The sequence below is a fragment of the Malurus melanocephalus genome, unplaced genomic scaffold (assembly GCF_030028575.1).
Source record: "Malurus melanocephalus ecotype Western Australia unplaced genomic scaffold, MMel_1.1 scaffold_31, whole genome shotgun sequence".
NCBI lineage: Eukaryota > Metazoa > Chordata > Aves > Passeriformes > Maluridae > Malurus > Malurus melanocephalus.
In genome coordinates, this window is record NW_026623263.1 from 2,751,104 (window position 1) to 2,777,319 (window position 26,216).

General features: G+C 42.1%; 1 protein-coding gene across 4 annotated transcripts in view; it reads right to left on the bottom strand.

The window, feature by feature from the left end:
- LHFPL2 (LHFPL tetraspan subfamily member 2) overlaps positions 1-26,216 on the bottom strand; it is a 112,355-nt gene that overhangs the window by 4,529 nt on the left and 81,610 nt on the right. For 3 of the 4 annotated variants that reach the window (XM_057363855.1, XM_057363852.1, XM_057363853.1), the window contains one exon: positions 12,709-13,486. In XM_057363855.1, the coding sequence (XP_057219838.1) occupies positions 12,709-13,138 (430 nt within the window). In that variant the 5' untranslated portion in view covers positions 13,139-13,486. Of the gene's footprint in view, positions 1-12,708; positions 13,487-13,683; positions 14,026-26,216 lie in introns of those variants that run through there. The other variant, XM_057363854.1, reaches the window with a different exon arrangement.

Genomic DNA, 26,216 nt, shown 5'->3' on the forward strand with positions numbered 1-26,216 from the left:
GTCAGCCTCAAACGAACAGATCCAAGTACCCACAGCCAGTGCATGCAAAACCCTGGGATCCTCCAAACAGGCAACTACTACAGAAGGAAAGCACATTTCTAGTGATGGCAGGAGCAAAAGCCTCAACTGCCCATCTTGCTAAACTRCCTAAATACCCTCCTGTTCCTCCGGCTGGAAATGAAATGCTCAGAGTAGACTTCTGCCCATGTGATTGTCTCTCATATTCATAATTACTCTATGAATGACAGGCTTCATTAATTAGAAATCACATTACTGTCCCTGTGCGTGTCTGAACAAAAGAGAGGGGATTTAATAAAAATGTCTAATGTAACAATAACAGCTAGTGGCTACAGTGCTTTCTTACGGGCCCTGCTAAGAAAAGAATCACAATGAATTAAACACACACCTCCCTCCTGCAAGGAATGCAGGAAGGGGCTAAACATCAGGACAGCTCACAGGTACCAACACTTGTTTTCTGTTTACCTTATTATTTTCCTGACAAGAACAGGAAAAATTATGAAAATCAGGTTTTGTTTAAACATCACCACTTTTCCAGAAAATGAATATAGCCTTCCAGATACTGCAAATATTTCTGATCARTTTTTCCTGCACTTTAGAGCCCTTTATTTAACCTGGTATCCAGATGAAAGCAACTGCTATAARTGCTGTTACCTTCTAGAAGTAAGCTATAAGTTGTGCACTAAAATCAGTCTTTTCTTTCTTCCCTATACCTAAGAGATTACAGAGGGCTAAAAGAGTTATTTATATCTGCTTCCATTCAGTTAGAGTAGCATTTAGACTCTTCTGCAGTATGTTACGTTTCCTTAATAGTTTGTTTAAAGAAATTCAGCCCGATGCATGAAATTTTCCTCATCAGCAAAGAAAAGGTGGACCCTAGCTAGTAAGCAGTTAATTTACACAAAATGCAAAAACCATCATGCAACTGTCTAAYGTCTGTGAATGCCAGACATTTCACAAAAGAAAGTCCTTCCTCCAGCGTTTTTCTAATGATGACACAACACCATGGGCATGAATGACCTAAATATCATTACTCTTTGGGGCGGCAAAATCCATTAGTGAGTGATATCCATTCTCTGTGGAGGGATTTCATCACTGCTTACATTTAAGAACCAATGGCAAATTTTATGCAGTGTTTCCTGGCTGGTTGGCCAAATACATTAAGTATAAAGTATTGCTTTATCTTGGACAGACCTGGATAAGCTGTGCATTCATCCTGCTGAGCCCTGAAGCCATTTCAGACTAAACACCAGCAGTTCCTTCTCTATTCATCACTAGTTTCCTGTTCTGTGCAACTGGCATGACCACACTATGTATCTTTCTGACTGCACATTGGTAGGGGCCAATTGCTGCTCTCTCTAATGATCACAAGTCCTTGGGTAGGTAAAAATCGCCATCACTGAGTTAAGAAGCTGTATCTGAAATGCCAGTGTAGCTGCTGCCAGCACGGAAGTTTTTTAAGTTTACCACTCCATCACTCACAAACCTAGACAGCCCGTGTTTCACAGAAAACCTGGCTTATGGCTGAGTGTCACAAGCAGGACCAACAAGACACATCCATCAATTTTTATCTAAACTAGAGCACTGAACAACTCCTGAAAGCTACTGGTTCGTGGAATGTATGCCCCAAGCTGAAAAGCCATAACCCAAAACTCAGTCTCTCAAAAAATGCAGCACTGCTGCCAAATACAGTCATCAGGACTTTACTGACTTAGACCTTTTTTATAAAGTACAGAAAATTCCTGGATATATAAATCTAATAAATACTATGAAAGACCATAATCTGATAAACTTCAGCTGTTTTCTACAGATGAAAACAAAATCTGGAGGAAACTCTTAACTATGGATTTGAATACAGTCAGAGTAAGAAACTGATTTCAGATAGCTAACTTCATAACTCCTATACTGGACCAGCATAATAAAACTAAAAAAATAAGTATTGTTTTCACTACCAAACCTCCTTTCTACTACTCCATTTCAGTGCAGACAGGCAGCCTCTCATGAGTCTCTTAGCATTATCATTTCTTACTTCATTAATAACAAGTTTCTGCTTGACAGGCAAAGTAAATAWAGATTATTCCATTAAGAAAATTCAACATATCCCCAGCAGATTCTGATTTCATGCCTTCGATTTCATGCTATCAGCGTGTGGGGAGGCACAGATCCCTTTTCTGCTAAAAAGCTCCAATATCCGGAGCAAAGGCTGAGCTGTGCAGACTCCCTTCCTGACTYTCCCAATCCACCCAGAAAGGAGTGTTCAATTAAATGGGAGCTTTGCCTCCTGCTACCTCAGATACCTCCTGAGGCTGTCTCAGAGGAGACAGCCACTGAGCTCATCTCAGTAACTCCTGCAGCTTGAACAAAATGGGCAGATAATGATCCACCAACAGTGCAAAACACTGCCTAAACTGCCTAAAACAGCAGCCAGCAAACCAAAGCACTTCACTGTTCAACTACTGCAACCAGGCACCCCTGAAAAAGAGTCAGCCCCTCTGCTCCTGTCTTCTGGTGACAGTTTGCCTTGAGACATATCTGGACAGTAAATATTTATGATGGAGATTTCTTTTTCTTAATAAATCAGTGTTTGCTCATCCCTGTGTCTTTGAAGACAAACCAGTATTAAAGAAAAAGAGAATAAAAACTGAGTGCTCTATTTGAAGAAGTTTTCTGCAATGAATCCTTTCTGTTCTTTGTGCCTGCTGTACAGTAAATGACTTTTAATTCACAGCCAATCTACCTGTAGAATTACTGCTGTTTGTTCACTCTGCTGGGAGAAACAAATTAACTCTGAAAACATTATAAGGTGTTCTCCACCGTGCTCCTCTACAGGCTCACAGAGCTCATGCTTGCTCTGTTCTAGATTTAACCCCCTCTCTGAGTACAGCTGCACTGCTGAGACCGCAGCTTGTGCAGCATACCACTGCTCCTACTTAATCAGCATGAACCCACTTCTTGAAACCAGTATGATAATTTTTCTTAATTGCATTTTCGTTTTTGTTAGTTGTTYCCAGTTCTCAGTTACCTTTCCTCTTAGGAATCTTTAAGAGAGGCATGAAAGAATGTCGTCACACAATGTTGTCAGATGCTGAGGAATGACAACAGAAAACTATTCAAATGACTTTTCTTACCCAGAGACCTCATCCGTAACTCTTTGGTGTTAGTTCTGTCAGCAGAGAACATTTTCACATCTTTCACTGAAGGCAATTTTACGACATAACCTTTTATTAWCAGGCCCTAATTACTTGCTTTCAAAAAAGAAGCCTTTGTGAGATTTAGATTTTAATGTTATTATTAGATTAAACTATATCTCATGATTACAACAGCCCATTAAACACCAGGCCCTCTTTGCTTAAATGGTGTAATAGCAACTTTCTCCTAAAACACCAAAACAAAACCTTGCAACGCACCGTGAATGTCGATTATCAATACAGCAGATTGCATCACTGTGCAATGGTGTTTCAGAAGACAGTTCATTAATGCTTTTCCTGTAGCAGAAGACTGTTTGTATTTGTGCACCAAGAATGTTTCCCCTTTGAAGGGTCTGCAGCTGCAGCAAGCCATTGCTTCTCCTGGTTTTCACACACTGCAGCAGTGCTGCCAGGTCAACACTGCAGGAACCAACAGACCAGACTTTCATTGTGGGCATTTTTATGTCACATTATGTGCTGGGGTCAGATCTGAGGAAAACCTTTTTTCTTCTTTGGAAGAAACCCTTGAGACAGGAGGCAGGCAGAGGCTTGTTTAGCTAAGTGAGGGCATGCTGGTTAGTTTTGACAGTCTCCTGTGCAGCTGCTGTTGTGCCGTATTAAACAACAGCATATACTAACAAAGCCAATTTCCATTGCAAAGCCTGAAACTATCTACTCATTTCCTAGCAAAATAGTAAAAGAAGTTTTTAAACACTGCTGAAGAAACAGGAAATTAAGCAGCTGTGATCAATGAGGTGGCACTGCAACAGGCTCCTATGGAGCAGCACAACTGAGCAGCAACATTTTCAGAGGGGAAGAGAAAAAGGGTAAAAGGGTAAAACAGGAAGGGACTRGCTTTGCAGTGCAGTGCAGGTGGGCTACATCCCCAGTGGCACTGATCCTGATTGTTTTCATCTTCTGCACAKCCACAAGGAGATTATGAATCAGCCAGGCACCCTACCTTTATTGCTCACAATTACACATGTGAAATATGCTACCTGAACAATTTCATGTGTTAAATATTTGTACAAATGTACTAGTCTAGATTAGGCCAAGGAGGCTTTTCCATATGCCCATTTTCCCTGACAAACCCAGSAGGGATGCCACCAGGTCACCACTTGTGCACTTTTGACCACTTTCCCCAGTGACAGACAGATGAAGGGACAGCCTCCTACCGGGCAGCTGCACCACAGACACSCTCAGGGAAATGATTCAGAAATACCCTTTCAATCAAGTGAGAGCTCAAGAGGTGGGCTCAGGCCAGCTGACCTTGTGCTTCTAGCACCCCACACTGGCTATAGGAAAAGGGTGAGATGGTGAATGGAACACTGCTAACAGTACCCACAGCACAGGACCCTAGACCTGCCTCTGCAGCTGCTCTTCATCACCCTGGAGGGCTGCCAGACCCACTAAATGCAAGAAGCTGACCAGAGGCAGGAGTTCTTTATCCAGAAATGAAGGGGAGACTTTTCATGCCCTAGTGCCTTAGAAATGGCCTCTGGCCCTCCTGGAAACACTGCATGAGAAACAAAAGCAAAACTCACAGTATTAGGAAGATCAATGCCTTAAAAAGCCTGCCTGGATGCCACAGCTGGAGCAGACTAACACGAGCAGAGGAGTTTTGGGGTAAGCTGGAAGCGTGGCTGTRGTGGGTGGGAGGGTTGCCAGCAGGCAATGCACTGAAGCAAGGTCCATCCCTTCTTAGCTACAATCACTGCAGATGGCTGCTCACACATACAGATTTATTTCAGTGAACTTGGGATACCCTAGCCTGAGGCAGGAGAATCAATCATTTGAAACTATAACCAGGTGACTGCACAGATTTTTTTGTTTTCCATTTCAAACTGTCTTGGTACTATAAGGGCATGCAGTTACCAGAAGAAGTAGTTCCCTAACCTCTGCCTTCCCCAAGCTGAGGAACAGGACAAGGTCCCTGCTCTCATGTTTCTTTTCCCATCTGTAATGCAAATCAAAGATATTTATTCACAACCAAASCTATGCAAACATCTGATGAAATTAGTGGATCTGGAAACAAAGATAGGAATACAGTGCAGGCCACTACTTCGTAGGACACTGAACCATTATGTTTTACTAGCCCCAAAAAAAGCCACAAAACATGAGAGTTTATCAGCTTGATGTGGGGAATTTAAGGCCTGTTTTTTTATGGTCTTACGACCTTACTACTTGGACTTCTCTGAAGTGAAGTGTGACCCTGCAGAACACTGTTTAAGAGAGGAGAGAGCAAATGCACCATTAGTTTTTAATAATTTTTATGTATGTGGTGAGAGTGTCCATTAGTTGGGAGGGAAGGAAATGTGCAGAGTCAAAGCAAAATCAGTCCCAAGGCCTGAAATGACACTGCTGCCTCTTTGCTGGCCGTCAGCCATATAAAGTCACCACACTCTGGGGGCTCCCATGTGGTGGCTGTCAACCCAACAATTAAGTCAAGATAAAGCACCTTACAGGGGAAAAGCCAAAAGTTCACAAGTTTTCAGCAGTAGAGAGGTAAACAAAGACTCTCCACCCACAGGGTCATTGCTCAGGCACAGCCGCCTCTTGCATGTTACCTTAAAACCCAATAAAGCACGTTTGAGTGTTTGTAATCTAGGACAACCCAAGAAAATGCTCAGTCAAAGCTGCTAWATGAGAAATTCAGTTGTGGATGGTAAATTCAGGAGGTTCCTGGGTCAGGGAGGGAAAGGCCATGTTAAATATTCTGTCCACGACAGAAGCAAAGGGCAAGACCCAGTACATTTCACACCATTCTCCAAAATCTCTTCCACTGCTGCCTGTCCAGGGAGTGCCATGCCCGCCAAACCACCAATTGCTTGTGCTGGATTAGCAGAAAGGGAATGAAAAATGACCATAGCTCTGCAAGGAAGGCCAAAACAACAACCTGCCTTGGCTTAAGCAGAGGTAAAAGGGCTACAGGTCACCTTTTTCATGGCCTTACATTTCCTCAATATTCATCCTCTGGTACAAACAAAAGCTCAGTGTGGGGCTGGAGGAGAGGAGTTGCAGGTGAACTAGGACTCAGCCTGAAGGAAAAAGCAAGTGGAGATGCAGGCAGCAGAGAATTTCAAGTGGCTTCATGAGTTTTGCAGCAGAAAAATGCAGGGCTTTTGTATTGGTGAAGGAAGCAAAACTCAAATCCACATATTTCCTCACCACCACATCAGGAACACCAAAGATGGGAGCTAAGTAAAAGTTAGCCCCCTTTCTTGAAAGAGCTCCTTTCATATTTTTCTCTTGTGTTTGAGTGAGAACATAGCATTTGCTAAGTTAAAATATTTTCCTCATGTTTGCATTCTATATACAAACAGGAGCATCTGTCTTGGCTCTGAGGGCTGGAAGAAAAACTGTGACAGAAACAGAGTTCTTGTGCCCTCCTGACAGCCCCACGGCCTCTTGGGGTCACCAGCACTCTTTCCCACATCAGCAGGGCAGGGGTGTAAAGAAGTGCTCAGCATCTCACCTTTGCTGGTAGAAGAGACCTCAGTGTGCACATGTGCCACAATAAAACATTTCTCAGTGGGTAGCGTGAGAGTCTCTCTCACACTAAGCACTGTTTGTTGGAAGAGTTTTATGCTTGCCAAGATAATCAGCTGCCAAACTTGATCACTGAAAACCTTACATTTTTGTTTGGTTTTCTATTCATTTTAATCTGTTGTGTGTCTAYTGGTTTCCAAGTGCCCACCTCGACTGTGCAGGAGATGAGTCAACCACCAAATCTAACAAAACACTGAAATCTTCATTTTATTTCTTTGAAGTTACTAATGCTCTCCCTCAGGCTCAACAGCAATTTAGCACTTGAACTCATTTTCCTTCCCTGGCATATTCCAAGACARCAGTTGCCTTTGCTTGAACTTTCAGCAGCCAAGTGTGTATTAGATATCATGCTGGCATTGGGCCATATAGGTTACAGGAAGCACTATACCGCAGACAGCAAAAGCAGTTCAGACTGTCAGGATTTCCATTAGAAATCCCTCTCCCCTCCCTTTTTTCTTTCTTCCCACCCCAAGAATTCAGAATTCTGGCATCAGAAAAGAAAAACTCTGAGCTGAATCCAAAGAGGAAATATGCTTTTTGAAAAATGCATGCTCTGCGTTTTAGAAAGACAAACAAGAAGCTTCCTTGCCTTCAAGGGCAAAGCCACTCTTGCTCTGCTCTCCTACTGCTTTGGTTCCCTGGCCGTGCAACAGCTTCTGCTGCCTGCAGGCAATGTGAGCTCACAAGGTGCTTTCTTCCTTACTCACCAGTTTGTCCCTTTCTCAGACAAAATAATGCCTTTGTRCAGCGTGATGCCACCAATAAACAAGTACTCTAAACTATACAGCCACTATCATAACCTTCTGRGTTATGGTCTGAGCACAAAAGAGCTCTAGAAGCCTCATGGCTGTTCCACCACAGCTTGTGCCTCCTGCTTTTTCTCCCCTCGATGATGAAAGGCCTGGCTGACCTCCCGCTTCCTCCTCAGCTTCCTCCTCCGCAGCTCCCACCGGCCTCCTCACCTTCCAGCAGCCAGGAGTCTGCACTYGCACGGCTGCACACACCACGAGCCCACCCTGTGCGGCTCATCCTACTTCAGCCACCCCCACAAGCAGCTCCAGACCCTTGTCCCCTTCAGATGGTTCCCATCACACTCTGCTCAGGCTGTCCTCCTAATCACACAGCCTCCCAAAATGAAAACAATGCCAAATAAGTATAACAGGCTGAACAATTTCTCACTGCAAGATATGTAAAACAAAGTCAGCAGCAAAGATAGACTGTTACATACACAGCTTCAAACTGACTTTCACTTCTTCATTYTAGAAAGCTGCAGAGAAGTTTCCTTGCATTTGAGAGTAAAGCTGCACACCTGGAAGTGAACCACGGCCAAGGTACTGCAGCAGCTGCTGATGGAGGAGCCCTCCAAGACACCAAGAAGGGAAAAGGAGAAGACATGAACAGTTATAGAGAAAAATAATGCAAAGATCAGAAAAAAAAGAATGCAGGATCATGAAAAGGTCAGAAAAAAGAATGCAGGAGAGCTTGTCAGACACCTGAGAAGAGAAAGTACTGTGGAAGAGACATCATTGCTTGGGACCGAGCCGGACAAGTGTCAGGGATAAAAACAAGCCTCTCTGACCATGGAAAGGAAGAAGCTGAGTCACTCCCCAGCAGTGCTGGAGGAGAAACTCTGGGGTGAAAGAGGGAGGCCCAAGACTGTGGCATCTGAGCCCAAGCACACAGATTTAAACTGAGTGTCCAAGCAAACTGAATGCTCTCTGGCCTGCCTGTAGCAGTGTTTGCACACATAAACCTTTGCTTCGGCTGGCTGGTCATATACCTGTCAAAGGTGCAGCTGCCAGCGGCACAGCCAGCTAAGCCACACTACAGCAAAATGCAGCCATGCATTCACCTGAATAAACCAGAGACAACCCTTGGTGTGCACCTGGGACACAGCTGGTCTTCTGACTGATGCAACCCAATTTTTACATGCTTTTTCCCCCATGCTTTTATCAGGAACCAGTTTAGTCGAGCCTCATTTGGGCTAGGAGACAGTGGACTGTGAACTGAGGAAGAGATGAAAAGGGGTGACCCATGAGGGGCCTCCCAGGCGAAGCCATCAGCACCCTGGAAAGACTTTAGAGAAGAGAAACTACTTTATCCTCCTCTGGTAAATGTGCCTGGCAAGGCCTCAGCATGGCAAAAGAGCAGTACTGAAGAGCAAACTGAAGTTCCAAATCCATAAGCCTTTCTGATGTCAGCTCCCTTTTCCCACTGCTCTTCCCAAAGCCTTTGCAGGCACATGATGTTGAGCTCCCCACAAGGAAACACAGGGGCTTGCTCAAGTTCTGTGATTGAGATAATATTGGTGCAGCTAATTCAGCTTCCTCCCAGGTGTGGTGGCTCAGCTGCAAGTCAGGCAGGCACTGGCTGTAGGGAAGGAGTTCTGTCTGCCCAACCATGACAAAGGGCAAAAAAAAAAAAAAAAAAAAAAAAAGCCAAGTTGTTGACTAAGAATATCATAGAGGAAACTGTCAGAGATGGAAGCCAAACCTGGTTTCAGCTCTAAGCTCTTCCCGCCCTCCTTTGAGGCTAGGTTATGTTTATATTACATTACTTAGCAACTAAGTGAAGTACACAAGCCCAAATAAGATGTGTAAACACATATGCAACTACACTATGCACATATGGTATGTCAATAGGGGATCACCAATTATTTACTTCCTATAGCTACATGATTACTGTGAAAATTTACTTTGAATTGAGTCTTGTCAGCTGGCATGTAATAATATCCTTCCTCCTTTAGCTTCTGCATTTCAAGTGATTCACAGACTAAAAGTAGAATACTTTCCTTAAAAAGACATGCAAATGAAAATCTGCCTGGTCTTCTTGCTGCTGGGTACTAATTATCTATTCAATTACATGGCTCCATTCCCTGCACTCTCTAATGCAAAGAAAAGATGCTTATCCAGATGAAACAATCCTCAAACATCTCCAAAACCAGGGCTACTGATTACTGTTTCTATAGCTGCAGAATGAAAGGCACTACAGTCTGAAAGTAYGTGGTAGAACTTCTTGCTCTATAAAAAAGGAATTACAGGAGTTTAAATAAGAGCCATAGCTTCTTCCTTTTCAACCACCTTCTCATTTTCTACCATAAAAATAATTTTTTAAAATGCCTATGGTCCAGATATATGTATGGCTTCTTCCTGTTGACCTAAATGAGTGTTTGCACATTTGTCCAAGGGCCRTAACAGAAGAGACGTTGCTTTCTGTTTTGTAATTTCACCTTAGGCATCATCCAGATCACAACCAATCGTGCTAGACTGGAAAGATATATCCGGTGTCTGTTATTGTTTTGTCATGATGAATTCCAGGAATAAATTAAGTTGTTGTATGTTTTTAATTACATTAAATCTCTACTGCAAAGATATAGAGATTTTAAATGAGATTAAGTCTGCAAGATCCTGAGTTCCTGTGGATGACTCTACCATGTGTGCATCTCATCTTTGAAAAGGAGATGTTTGACATACTTGCAAATATTGCACTGATATGGGCTGATTAACAAAATTATTTTGTGAATTGTTCTCCTACGCTTATTAAAAACATAATTGTTCACATTTGAAAGAATGATGTTATGCTTAAAATGATTAAAGTAGGATTTTCTCCTGTTCTCTGGTCAGGGTATTAGTTTATCAATCATAACCCCTGAATGGATTAACCATGTTGACAACTGTCCCTCTTGAGCAACTTGCTTAAGCATTTTTCAAAACTCAGGAACTGAGAAAGCTGAAATTAGCAACCATCATTAGTCATAAGGAAAATAATTGAAACTAAGTAAGCAGATGTTGTAATGCTACTGGCACAAAAGTAGCAGTGGACCCAATAAAACTAATCTTGAGAAAACGAGCTGTGAGTCACAAGACGCCTGGCTGTAAATATTGGCAGACACACTTCTCATAGCAACGTTTCAGTAAGGTGACCTTTCTCTTACCAGTTTCATGCTGTGTCATTTATCTGAATTGTAAGAAGGGAAGTCCTTCTAGGCTCYGTACAAGGAGAACTGATCTATGCCCTAACACGTAAGAAATGCTTTGTCAGCTGTAGTGTTCAATGTTTTAGMCTGCAAGTCCCATTACAGGTACAGCTGGATTGATAACAAAACATAAAACTGTCTTTGCATGTATTTTTCTCACAGAMTGCCATTCTAAGATACAAGTACCTACTACCTGCTAACACTAAGCAATAGACTTGGTACTTTGAGATGGTATCAGAGTTGTAAGTAAAGTTAGCTTTTCTAAAGACCCAAATCTGACATGCCCAAGATCTATTTATGCTGCTAAGCAATCTTTCCCATACAAATACTCCTCCAACAGAAAACAAGTAATAACTGCATCTCCTAAAAAACAGTCATGGAGTATTTCTGAAGTATAGAGTGAGGAAGCAAGAAACTAACAACTTCCCCTGGCTTCATCTGCACTGCCAAGCTGCTTCCTTGTCACATTGGTTCCGGCAAATTCTGCGTGCCAGAAGTAACTACAGCAAAACCTGTCATATTTATCTGAAGGACCCTGATATGCTAACTGTATGCCATCATATGAACAGAAGCATCTTTAGCCAATCTAGGGATCTCATTCTGCTCCAGAAGCACAAACTTTACATTGTGGGTGACATGAAAAAGGTGTTATGCTTCTATACTGAAGAAGCATGAAGTAGRCAATGGTGAGAGCCACTGTGGTTATGCTTTAGGAGCCAGAATCAGCCAGTCCCTGGTGTGTAACGCTGGCTCTGGAGGGTTGCAGCAGGCAGTAAAGTCAGTTTTCACCTACTTCCCCATGTGTGTTAAGAATAAGATTAAGTTAGATTTCAATTAAGCAAACCATCCAGCTTCAGAGAAAGGTTTGAATATCTATTATTACACCTCCTGTTTAAGTACAGCCATCACAGACGTGTTTGGCCACCTCAGCAGAGGTGAAAAAGGGGAAAGCTGGATTCACATTTTGAGCAAAACAAGTTAAAACCTAATTTTTATTGTGATTAAATAATTCCATGAATTGAAAACATCTGCTTGAGAGCACCACCAAGAGAGAAAGAGGAGGTGGCCCTGCTCATTCCCTCCCTCCTCACAGGTCTCTGAGGGCTGCCAAGGCAGGGCAGAAGACCACTCTCCTCCTCCAGATGACCACACACAGAGCACGAAAGATGAAAACCTCTGTATGAGACAGGTTTTCCCTGTGGCTCACTGGTGAATACAGAAAGACGAATACTTCTCTTACTAAGGCTGTCCAGGACTGGTTTATTAACAGTCATTTAACYTCTGTAACATCTATGGGTTTAAGCAGAAACACCAAACCTCTAGAACAAATTTGTCTTTTCAGGCAAAGCACAGGTGATCCTTGGACAGTGAAAAGATAAGCTCACTGGGCTGTGTAAGTGCAGCTGAACAATGAGCTGGCTAAAGGAAAGGTTTATCGCAAGGTATCACTTGTCAAACTTAAGCTTTGAAGGAGGCTGCTTAGCATGAAATGCTGGAGGAACTGGATGTGTGACTCCAGCAAGTTCTTAGCCCTGGGATGGTATTTACTCTCACCACAGTCACGAAGCCTCCAAGACACTGAGGGAACTGCCTTTGGTCCATGGAWAAATTACTAAAGTAGTGAGAGAGAGATAGACTGCCTTAATACGAGTATTAACTTTGTTCTCTGCTGGTAGCAAAGGACAGAAGTTTTTGTAACTGAAAGAAATTCAAACAGAAGAAAAAAATGAACAGCAAACAAAAGCAACGCTGGTCAGTTCATCTTGGCACACATCAGGTTACAATTCTGCTGCCAATGATAATGTATTACATGCTGTGCAGCTCTAAATTTCAGTTATGTTTGAATAAACACCAGAGTATAGAATCACTTTGGGTCTGCCTAAAGCAGTCTGTCTGCAGGCAGGCCTGAATCGCTACATTTCTTCATCTGAATTTCCCCAAAATTAAAAATTTTAGTTGCTCTCAAAGTGCACGTACCTGCAATCCCTTGTAGCAGCCCACAGACATTGAAAATGCTTTTCTTCATGATACTCTGCACACACATAGTAAAGACAGACACCAACGCCACGGTGCAGAGAATCACGATTCCCATGGCAAGGAAAATAGCGGTAGCCTGCCAGAACCCACTGGCAATCTCACTGAAGCTTTCAGCGTAAGGGCCACAAAGCTTGTCTCGTCGAGAGAGCTGCATGTGGGACACCCTGATGCAGCGCCAGTAGATRCCCAGCGTTGGGCGGTAGGGCTCCTGCGTCCCCCCCGTTCTGTTGTCCCCRTCCTCGGAGCTCGAGGGCTTCGCTTTGCCGATCAGCCAGTCCGCGCTCATGAAGGCAATGAGCTCCGCGAAAGCCACCACGATACTCAGCAGGGTCCACAGCATCGACCGGCACGTTACAATGACATGACACATATTGATGTCCAGTGTTTGTGATCAGTGCAGCAGTCTTGAAATCCAGGCACGAAGGAGAAAAAAATTAAATTAAAAAAAGGTAAAAAAGACCCTAAGAAAATCACTGTGGCTGCTCTTTCCCAGCTTCCTCACAGAGGCCAAGATGAAGCCTCTCAGGAGAAAAAGTGAACAGCCCCAAGTTTTGCAAGCAGAGCAATCATTTGTTCTCTCTGTTTAGTTCCTCCTTTTTTCTTTCTGGGATGCTGAGCTCTGAAGTATGCTTTGCTTTCTTACTATTCATACTGGCACATGACACTGCAGGCTGGTGGGGGAGGCTACAAGGACTGCCCRCTGTTTCACATCACACACCTACAAGAAAAGAAGAGAAAACACATCAGCAGTGAGAAAAGATCATTTCCACCCCCACAACAAACCCAGATCTGGCGCAGATTCACATCAACATACAAAGCTCTAGCCAGGGCTGGTCAAACAGAGCCTGCTGGAAACCTCCCTCATTCATTCCAGGGGAATAATTAATCTCCCCCCCCACTGCTGCCAATACTTACAGTATCTGCCGTGCCCCATCCCATGGTGGGTGTTTGTCAAACACTTTGCAAGCAAAGGTCTCAGTAACACCCAGCGGTCCCACCCACTCCTACCACCACACCCCCACCATCTTCTGCTGGTCCAAATAACCGAGGGTGCTGGCAGTCGCCCAGCAAAATGTTCGGACACGTTTAAGCACTTTCACAGATGTGCGGCTCCTGACTTCACTTTGGGGAGGCAGCACAGCCCGCCTTCGGGACAGAGGCTGAACACAGCTCCACATGCCACGGGCGCCAAGGTGCAAGGGGCAATGGAGGAATCTCGGTCCAACCTTCCGGGTGTCCCGGTTTCAGACTGTGGCAGAGCCAACCCCGCCTCAAGAAGACGTGAACAAGGTTACAGTTGCAGACAGCTCACCCTGTGATGTGGTGACCCCTTTGAAGCATGGGTTTTGCAAGGAGTGGTGCTTCCCTGCATTCAGGATGTAGGTGTGCGCCGGTGTTTCAGGAAAACAATCTGCCTGCAGGTATGTCACCCACCTCATCCTGAACTGCTGCCAAGCACCGGCAGCCTCCGGCGACTTACACCAGTGTAAACAGGAATCTGTGGAAAAGCGCCCCAGTCACAGCCAAGTGGCCAAAAGCCCCAGCGACAGGAGTTGCCAGCCAGCCAGCCTTGAGCTTCCTAACTGCCCTCAATTCCCCTCTTCCACAGCTCTTGCATGCTGTGACCGCAGCAAAGTGTTCCCCAGGGCTTTCCCCAGGCCACAGCGCTGCCTTTCAACAGGGGCTGATGACATTCCCAGAGCTACACTTATCTTAGTACAAGAGGCAGAGATCACTACACTTCCAATTCCTATCCAAATAACGGCCTCAAAATAACAAACAGGTCATTGCACATGCATCTGCTCTTGAACTGGAATAGTGTCGCCTGAAAGCAAGGGTGGGAGCAGGAAATGCCCTCATGTTACCCCCTCCGTTATGAGAATGTAGCACTTCCAAGTTTTCCTCACAAAACCCCAAATACCGATATTGAACTGGAGGCAAAAGTCAAGAACCAGATCTGGACCTCACTGCTGCGCTGCTGCAGTCAACAGATGTCAGAAAAACAGACAACCCAATATTTTTCTTAGGTTTGTCATGGGGTTGGTATTTAATTTCTTAGGAGTCCTGAGTACGGTGATTGAATATTAGTCCCCCTGAATACAAAATGAAACACACACACACACAACTTCACACATTCAGAATTTCATCCAGAAATTTCTGCTCCCTCCTATTCTAGTTGTAGTGAATCATCTAGATCTGCAGATTCCTTTGGCATAAGAAGCTTAAACTGATGTACCAACAACAGAATTTGTCTCCCATAGTTCAGTGTTATGGCATTGCCTTAAAAAGGGGCTCTTAGACCTACTGAGACAACAGCTCCCTGATTTTCCATTGAGGGGGGAAGGGCAAGAGAAGAGCATTAGGTTTTCAAGCAACCTGACATGCTAATGACTCAGATACACCCTTTGTAATAACAGAGAGCTGAAGTGTCAGCCTGCCAAAGAAAGTTAATTTGCTCAGTATTTCCACTTTAAATAATGACTGGAATGTAGGAAATGTCCACTACAAACCTACATTCTTCTGATGTCATTTGCATGATTAAAGAGAATTCAATTGAAAATGTCTTTATTTTTGTTTGAGATGCTCCAAATAGCTCTAGAAACTGTATTTTTCTGCAAGGACTGTACCCATATGAACTCCTCATCTTTGTAATTCCAGGATTTTCAGTGACGTGGAAGGGACACAAGAGCCAAACACCCATAATGGCTGTTACTGCTGACTTTGTACCACTGAATATAAAACACCATTTATTGAACACAGATGAAAACAAAGTTCATATTTACTCAGGTAAGTGGAAATTCTAGACTAACACTGGCAGCCATAAAAACAGGTCACTGATAAGAAACATGGTATGCTATAATAGAATAAAAGACCAAACCATGGGGGTTCTTTTCCAACTGAAATCATTCTGGTGCAAAACATATCAAGAGCCAACAAACAAACCAATGTACCCTTATCCATGGAAGAACTTCTGCACAATATTTTCCTTGCACTAGTGACACGCTGAAATGAGAGCACCGCTCACCTACAACTTCTTTTTATTAGGCAGAAACATATAAAGTAGGATGGTGAGCCCAGAGGAGGAGCAGTAGCATTTCCTTCTGAGAATCATCAAGGAAAGATTGCAGACGAAGTCAGTCATGTTCATGTAGTTAACCTTTTCCTTCGAACAACCTTCTCCCCCGCTTTGGTTTTCCCAATGAACCTAAATAGCTCTCATGTGGCTCCAACAGTGTTTGTGCCGTGCATGGAAGCCTTTCCAGCTACAGACTGTGCTAAATAACTGTGCTTCATGAAGCTACACTCTGCTCAGCCCCTGCTTCTTTTATTTTTTTTTTTATTTTTTTAATTTTGCTCAACAGAAACTCAAAGCAGGCCCTTGCAAGGCTGAAAACTAGCTGTTTATTCTTCCTCTCTGTTTCCCATCCCTCAGCAAGTTTTTTCCATGACAGAATTGTATGTTCTTCACAGCATGCCACTCACTATCCACTTCTCACTGACTGTCAAAATATTTGCTTTGACAACCCAAATTCAAAATACACACAGGTTCTTTAACCCTTTTGGTATTAACTCATTCAAAGTAATCTTCGCTGAAGAAGCAGATTACAAAAAGTAGCCTCACCCCTTAGTCATTAGAGCCTCCCCCAATTTTACTACTGCATTCCATGGCACTGGTGTGGAAGGAGGCCATCCAGGCTGGGAATCATGGATGGCCTGCACACATGTGCCCACATGAGCCACACACCATGGCAGCACGAGAGTCTTGGCAGTGCCATTCTGCCACACCACATAACCCACATTCCTTGACTGGGCAGCACAGCTCTTGGATGGGTCAAAACTCAACCTTCAGCCTCATTTACCTGGCTACCAGAACTGATGGTCATCCTCTGCTTTCAGTGAAGTCTAACACAGTGAAAAGGTATCACTGAGAACACCACCTTAAAACATCCAAAGAGAATAAGAGTTCTCAAATGCAAAACTGTTTTGGTTGTTTAAATCTAACAAACCAAACCATCCTAAAACATTGCAAAAACTCTTTTTCCTCAGATGCAATTCTGACAGCCAGATACACTGCCTCCAATCGTACTTTCACATCTCTAGTTAGGACTATTCAACTGTTGTCTTTTACTACACAGTATGTCTGTATTTAAAGTACACAAAACAACATCTATTTTTCTAAACTAGACAAAGAAACAGAATTGCCTCCATTTTGCTTACACTGACAAAAATTGAAAGTGAGAAGTTGATCCAAATTATAATATTTGAATTAGGGTTTTGATTTTAAAGATGTTGAGCTGCAGGGTTTTGCTTTGGCATACCAGGCAAATAGAAAGGAACAGCTGCAAAGTTCAAATCTGAGTCAATCACATACCATGGCTGTTTATTTTAAATAGGTGTCCAACAAGCAGTGTACAAAAGAACCACAAGGTCCTTGCAGAACAATGTTATGGCCAGTCTTTCATGCTCCCCTTGTGAGATGACTGAAAACAGAGACTTAGACTAAACCCCACGATTCAGCTTTTGCCCTTTCCAGCCCGGTTCTGACAGCTCAAGAGTGAGAATAAATCATCTTTAGATAAGTGGCTTTTGGCTTGGCTTAAGCAAACAGCTGAATGGAAGGCCACACAGACTGCTGAAGCCATCCCAGTTTATAAAATACATCCAAGCACAATTAGACATTTCTTCTAAAGTTTGTTGGGGTCCAGAGTACAACTACATGGAGGAGTTCCTAAACCTTATTTACAACACACAAGCTCGAGCATCTCATAACACAATATGTGCAAATCTTGGAAGCCCGAGTTCTGCTTTCTCTGGAATGCTGCTCATTAGCAGTTATAAACTCTCTGAATGTGCTTTGAACTATGAGAGTGGAAGTGGCTCCTATTTGTGATGTTGATTCACTATTTAAAACAAACAGAAAGAGGCTCACACACTAAGACTCAATTAGCTCAAGCTGACCCCCAGCCAGGGTGACATGAGCTCCCACGTTAAGAGCTTCCATCCTCAGGTGTTACTGGACAAGCCAACTATTCAGCGGTGAGCTCGCCCTGTTGGCTGAGTGAGGCAGCCTTCAAACCACTGAGCTAAGAGGGAATCCACTTAAGACGATGTGGTATGAGCACTAGAAATTGTTCATTTTCTGAGTAAGTGATAAATGTTGGTAAATAAACCTCTCTCACTCAGTCCTCTCACCATTCTTACAGCAACTGCTGTTCAGGAGGAGATGGCAGGTGTCTGCCAACTTCCATGCAGTCCTCAAAGCAGTGGAGCAGAAACCAAGCAGCATTGCTCAGGAGACCGAAAGGTGCACCTCTGCATTCCTACCTCACACACTTGGAGGTGACTTGCAAATGTCAGAAAAGGCACATACATCACATTTCCCTGTCACAAGAGATCAGGGACAAGGATTTGTACTTAAGGAAAGACCAAAAGGTTTTGTGTGGGCTCTCTCTGCAAACCACAAGGAGCTCTGCTGGCATTGGTTTCTGACAAGCACTGCATACTCACCACAGGAAGCACCTGGACCAAGAAGAGGGAAGAACACTTGGATACTTCATTGTGTCTTTGTTTTGCTTTTTAAATGCAATGCATTTCAAAGTCATCAAAAATATTCAGTGTCAGATAACAAAACAGAAGAAGGTGCTTTAAAGCTGAAGTGGTTGCACAGCTTCAGACAAAAAGCAGAGAATAAGCAAAGGATTCTCCATTTACCTACGTATTTTCATCAAATCATTGCCTACCTAAACAACATTCCAGAGCAGAGCTTTTTACTTGAAGAACAAAGAGCAAAGTTTTCATTAGTCTTCACTTGTGAATTAAAGAGAATGAACATTTGCATAGCTCATAAATATTCAACCATTATAAACCTGCACAGGCTTATTAATGAGTGTATTATTGTGACAGGTGGTTGAAAACACATCAAACTAAACAGATGAATTTCACTGGTAATGGAAGGAATGTAGACTTATGACGCATCGTGCCTTGTTCCTGCTGGCACAATGTAAGAGATGAAATGGAAAACTAAAATATTTTTCCAAATAGTCAAAATTCACTGAAGTATCCCAATCAAATCTCTTTTTCCTTGTCGTTCCTTTGACTTGCCCTGTTTACTTCAGCCTCTACCTACCAAAGGCATATAGATGTAAAATTTAAATTAAACTCTCCTTCATGTGCCCAACCATTATGTGCAAACAAAAAACAAATATGCAAAACAAAAGAATAGAATTCTGACAGTGACTGCTGGTCTCCTGAAGCTGGGCATTATGTTTATTCCATTTCATTTTGCAAATGCTATGGAAAATGCCACCTAATTACAGGTGGATTTGTTTCTAGAATACATCACTGTAAAAGAAACAAATATAAAACTTCTTTCCAACTTAAAAAAAAAAAACAGTTGAAATGTACTATTCTTTTTCTGACCTCATTAAAAGCCATGGCAAAACTCCCACTGACTTTAATGGGGCCAATACATCACTGAAAAATCACTGCAAGAATGAAAGTTTCCAAATTTTCAGACCAACTGCAGGGGAGATTTAAACACAGAATTCATTTCCCTCTTCCCTCATCCAGACAAAACTTTGCTTATTGCCCCCCCACTAAGAGGAGATCAAGCTAACTCAGATTTCCAGCATTGCCTCTGAAACACAAATTCTCAAGCTGATATTTGTTCCATTACTCTGTATTTATTGACTTACAAAATTCCTTAAATCTGCAGTCATTGCGTTGTGTTTTGAAAATTTACTTGAGATCTTTTGTAATTCCAAAATTTATTAAAGCCTACAATGTTAAGAAAAGCTAATATGTAGTATTTCTATTGTTGCTTCTCAGGAGAAAATTACACATCACATCAAAAATCATCACTAAGGGAGCAATCTTGGCTACAATTAGTGATAGTCTAACTGCTCAGGAATTTACCAACTGGGAGTAGAATCATGAGTTTCCTTTCCTACTCTGATTCCCCACTAGCTCACTGAAGTCTCAGTCTTCAGGAGTCTCATCTGAAGCCCCTTTTCTTGGTTACCTACATTATCATGTGTGTCAAGCAGACTCAATCACTGTGTTGTGAACACTTCTTACAACTCTTAAATACAGCTTCTAAAAGAGTCTGATCAGAAAAATAGAGAGGTTAGGAGGCAAATGGGAAATTAGAAGGGAAGGAGCTACTAATATCTGGTAGTAACAAATCCTTGCTATTTTTATACTAAGGATTTTTACTTTAAAAGGAAGTCAGGCTATGGCTATTCAAATAGTTAATGGTGTGTGTATAAACTAGAGCATCAGCTCAAAAACACTTGGAATCTGCTTGTTGCAAAAAACCAGTTCACTCCCATGAGTTCATTGTGACAGATTTGGAACTACTCTTAATGATTTATTAATACTGTGTTAAGATATTTATTATACTAATACATTGGTTATTGTTTAATATGAGATAATGAGAAAAAAAAGGCAGGAAAGGAAAGAATGACTCAGTTGTGCCACTTCTCAGCAAACTCCAGGGAATTGCTTACTAAAAAGACAATACTAGCTCAGGAAAAGCCTCACAAACACAGCAGATCAAAGACCTGAGGATTGCTCAGGAAGGAACAGTCTCTTAAACTGGAGGGAAGAGATGCTGTTTTAGACAAACAAGCTTAAGAGAAAGGCACCTATGGGATGTGCCCATTGAAGTTAGGCCAACATGGGATACCATATGGGGCTCCTCATTTGCCTTCAGACAATGCACACAGCCCCGCAAACAGCCTTGGCTCCTTGAACGAAGGAAACACCACTTCAGTTAATTCTCCAGAGGAAACCGCCGCACTATCTCCTTTCACATTTGTGGCTCTGTTAGCAGAGCAGCCACAAAGGTTATGGCTCTCCAGCCTGTCTGCACAGCCAGGGCTGGATCATTCTGCTGAGACAAGATCCAAGGCTGTGCAACTGAGGACTGACCTCTGCAAGCAGGAAGAACCCAGAGGTATTTGCACTGTTACTCAGGCGAATGCCTGTAAACAATCCTCTATGTCAGCCCTTCCAGAACGCCAGTCAGACAGACTCCTCGCAGGTATCGACCGCTCCCCACGTTCTGACACGTAACGCTCCCACAGCATTGGAAGGACATGCTTTTGGCACAGGAGGATCTTTGCACTTCTGATCCAAGACACACAGTTCCAAAAAACTGCCAGTGACTGATGAGATGGAGAACCTCTTTTATCACAAAATGTATGTAATCATTCTTGTGCTGCTTAATTCAAACTGAAAGTGACACGTTCTGCAAAAACAATCAATACAGACAAGCAGCTCAGCACAGCAATGCATAAAACTTGTGTACATGACAGGAACACCTTTACTGCACCTTCTCATTGTACTCGAGCTGAGCAGAGCCAGTAGTGGCTCAAGTAACTGAAAAGGGATGTGATGGATCAAAGCTGTCGTGTTTCCATACTGGCAAGAATGTTGGAAGTATCTGGGGACCGCATACAACAGTAAACTTAAAAGGAGTGCAGGAAAAACCTTTTATCTGGGAAAAGGTACTGAATGTCTCTGTGCACATCTACTGAATGTGAGCTTTAGTTGTTATTAATGGTTAACCTCTTGACTGTGGCCACAGAGAGGAGAACTGAAATAAGGTATTTTCAATACTGCATATTTGATTTATCAATGATTACAGGAATGCTGTGCTCAGTTGGGATCTCTAAAATGGAAGCTCACCACAAAGAGCTTGGAAAAATCCAGACTAATAACTGAAATTCTGGAAGCATTTTAGAGCAAGAAGCAAAAATAAACAGATGATTTATTTCAGCAACTGGATTCAATTCTAAAGCCAAGCGTGGAGATAATTCTACAGGCTGAGCCTTGTGCAAAATTCTGGCTTGTTTTAATGCAGTTTTACAATCAGACTAGATATTGTTAACAGTCCTTTTCTGTCCTTAAAATGTATACAGTCATGAAAATCAATAACTAATGAAAGTTCGTAGAAACTGAAAAGGGCTGGGGTGGGTGGGGAAGCTCATCTTTCTCAGCTTCACTTTCTCTGAAAATGCTGTCATGCCTCTGTCTCTGACGTGCTCTGGTTTGTGTCACAGAAGCACTCAATGGTGCAAACCAGAACTGGACCTGTGTGTGGGGTATATAGCATATAGGACTGGTAATGATCCACCTTCCTGACATCTAAATCCATCGGCAAAACCACAGGGAGGAGGCATAAATAACCAACCCGGTCCTCTGGATCAGATATTGCTCACTCATGTAACGAAGTCTGTAGCAATGCTGGGAACTGAGCCTAAACGCTGCCACTAGAAACCCTAAAACTTTGGGGATTTAACACTCTACAGTGTCTGCACTGTGCCAAATACTTTTCTTGTCATCCTTCAAACACAAACCTCTGTTCCTGTGTTGCTGGATCTCTGGCCCTGACACACCACATGCAAATGTACCTTTCCCTCTCCACACAGGAGGACCACAGACATGGTCACATCTCCAGTAGTAACTGATTTTCTGCTCACTGAGAAATGGTTTAGTTATTAAACTGTAATTTTTCCCTATAGCTGTCACTGTTGAAATAGGTAATTCCCACAGCAACATGTCACAACAGCTGCGGAGAAATTCACCTGCAAACAAACAAACTCACCTCTATGACTAACTTTCTCCACTTGTGCTTCAGAGAGGACTATAAGCTCACTCATAACACCTTTAGGGCATAATTTCCCACATATGTATCTCATTGAAAAGCATGAAGACACAAATATTCACAGGTCCCACTAGGCTGTAGGGAGTGGACTTGCTTCACAAGACCACCTTTTTATCTGTTGGGTTAATTAGTTTCTTCCAGCTTTCAGTGACCTTAATCCTTTTGAAAGCAAATGAAGCCTACAGACTACTGTGAGGATGACATCTGATTGTACTGTTGCCAAAAGGCAGAAAGTTCTTGATTATGTCTTTCAAATCGGGAAATGCAAATAAATCAAAATCAAACCTGCATATCTCAAGATCTCCCAAGGCATTGACAGATAACTATTACTAAGGAAAAAGTCCATGCATACAATAAACTTTATGGGAATCTTTGTCTCCTTTGTAAGTTTCAAACATTTAATTAAATTCTGAAAATTACCCTTAAATATATGATTACCTATCAGATCTCCTTGTTGCATTTCAAGTTCTATGCAAGCATAGAACTTCACAGCAAAATTAAAGGTAAGGTACAAGCAACAGTTTCATTAACTATCTATCATGGAAATTGCTGTTTCAAACAATGCAAAACAGTGCATTCACTGCATTTAATATGTTGAAAATTACTATTACTAGCATTAATTGGTTCTCTAAAATATATGGTTGCAAATTATAAATTTTATCTTCCGTTCCTTAATGAATGCTCTCCTAAAATCAAATTCATTTAATCAGGGGCAATATTATTTAGATTTGAATAGAACATTAATAGTATGTATAGTGCTGGAATGTTTTCCAAGTACTGCTACCCATTATCAATATGGGTATGCCCATATACATATTCCAGCAATATGTAAAATCTTGCTATCTGACACAGTTGCTTGGAAACATCCTATTGCTTGGAAMCATCCTTTCCTTACATAGTAATTTACATTCCTTCTCAATAAAAGTTAAAGCACGAGATTTATCTATTTTGACAGATGAAGATTAGGGACACCAAAATTCTTATTTTATTTAGAGTTAACCAGTAGAAATACTTGTATAAAAGGTAAACTTCAAAAATTATGATCTCAAAGCTTTAAGAAAAAAAAAGAAACTGTAATAAATTCCACAATCCCCTGAATAAATCAAAAAAGAAGCAAAACAGCTTCAATGCACATCCAGTATCCTGCCAGTCTCTAAGAACTGTTGGATGAGCAGCATCTACAACACTTGCAGATCACCAGTTTGGTATCTCTTGTTCTGTAACAGCAAAGGAAAACCCTATTTATCTCCATGTCAGAGAACACAGTTCTACAGGAAATTTGAAATAAAATTAATTAATTGGTATTCAGTGAATGCCATCTTCAGAAAAAGTAAGGGATTGTTTCTTTTGGGATATTGCTACCTTTCACCATTTAATTAATTATCTAGAGTAAGAGGTGACAGATCCATTTGGTGTTTTCCATAGGACAAGTTCCAGGAATACACTGGTTGTTGTACACTGCATTTACTTCACTAAGATAAACCAGGTAAAAACTAAAGGTAATTTAACTCGTTTAAAAACCAAACCAAGTTAAAAACCAAAACCCAAATAGGCTGAATGAACCATTTGAGTCCTCCCTTCTGTAATCACTTTTTCCCTGAGCCGTCATGATAGCAGGAGTAACAGAAAAGAAGATTTTTGGTGCAGCCTGGTCTATTTGCAGCACAGCCAGAACAAAAGATTTAACGGGACTGACTCATCATTTGAGTAATGATCTCAAGTGAATTGAGCTGTGAAAATACCAATTTGCTTGAGATGACAAAACTGCTGTTGCAAAATCGAGATTCCTCAGTAGCTCTCCTARAAAGAGGGCTTTGTTGTGACACAGAAGAGAGAGGCTCTTGGAGCAGATGGTCCTGGGGACATGCCCAAAGGCCAGTTGGTACATGCACACAGCCAGGTCAGAGCTGCCAGCAGTGCTGCAGCAGCCTCCTGGCAGCAGGCTGTCTTCTCACGGCTGCAATCTGTGCTCTGTGCCCTTGCAGGTTCTGCCCTTGTAGGGCCGAGATCCACACTGACTGTTCGCCTTTGTGTTTGGGAAAACTCAGCATTCACCAGGCCTTGACGGTGAAGCCATTAAAATGCTGCCTGAGTAATTCTGGACAGAGCACAAGAAAAAAATTCTTATCTTTCACCAAAACTCACAGAAAATTCCATTTTCTCTGGACCGGAAGAGACAAACAGAGATTGGTGCAGGAGATGCCACAGGTGATGGCAACTGTGCTCTGCTGCATTCAAGATGTGTATCATTGGCTTCAAGAACTCTCACATTTGTTTACTGTTCTTTTTTTTCCTAAGAAAGGAAAGAACTACTTTGTTCCCTTTTTACTACAGTCAAAATATGCTATCCTATTTAGGAAAAGGCAACATAGAAAACAGAAGATATTAGGTGGTGAAATTATCCTTTTTTTTTTTTTTTTTCCTGCATGGTGCTGCTAAACACTTATTTTTGTACAGTTTCAAAACCAAACTTAGGGTAATTCCTGTCCTATACACAATATTCGTATTTGCTCTAATTTAAGGCTTGTATGAGTCCTTGCAGCTGTGTTGAGCTCTCCAGTGCTTTTACAAAATACACAGAGTTACAGGAGAGCATCAGTATTCAGCGAAGGGTATTTAACAAATAACCAGAAAAATTCCAAAGCATTTTGCAAAGTCTTAGTCCTTTTACCTAGGCTATGCCTAGTAGCTTGTCTCCCAACTACAGGTTGAAATGAGAAGCTGCAGAAATGTACAGTGGCAATGCACTGGAGCCAAACACAGATTGCAGCATGTGCACAATCCTGTTCTCTGTATTCCACAGACACTGCCTTGTATGCAAGAGGGCTTAAAAGTAGTAGAAACTGCAATGGAATATTCTGAAAGAGCAAGAATGTACATAGCTCCTTTCCCCAATGTGGGTAAACTTTTGTGTACCAGATTCTGGTTTTTTCATGACCTGCTAGAGCAAGTCTATATGCAAATGATCAAGTTGGTTGGTTTGTAAACAAACAAACAAACAAACAAACATGACAGGTTAGGTTTGATTAGATGAGTGCGTCTGAAATGTAAAACTAGCATGCTGGTCACACTCATACCTAGTAAAACAATCCTCTCCCTTGTTTTCAAACTTGTATTTTTGTTTAAAGATCTTTTTTTTTTTTCCAGGAAGCTATAAAAAGAAACAATAAGCAGAAAATACTTAAACCACAAGCAAATGCAAGGAAGAGATAAGGTGAAATACTAAAAATAAATCTGGAGTGGTTGCAAGTTGGTGAGGAAGCAAAGTAACAGCAAAACATCCATGTCTTTATGCAAATACAGTTTAAAAGAAAATAAATAAATAGGAATCAGCTGGTGAGAGGAAGAGCATGGTGGAACAAAGCACACTACAGGAATGAAAACACAGGCTGTTAAAATAACCTGTACAGGAAAGCTACAAGCATAAGAGAAGATCAGTGCAGTGTTACTGTAATCAGAGACAATAACAATGTGCTAAAAAATGAAGAGGAACCGTAGGAATGTTGGACATTCTGCTGTACCTGTGTGGAGGCTGACAGCTCCTTCATACTCTGAGAGTCTGGCTGCTGACAGCCAACTCAGCCTGTGCCACTCCCCAGGAAAACTCAGCAGGTCAGGTCAGCAGACAACCTGACAATGCTGGAGCAAAAATAAAGTCTGCCTGACCTGGGGAGGGTCTGACACAAGAAGGTGTCCTTGCATCTTACAGATTCTTTTCAGCACTCACCAGTACAAAAAATGACATTACCAGAAGTCTCACAGTACAGATGTTAAATGA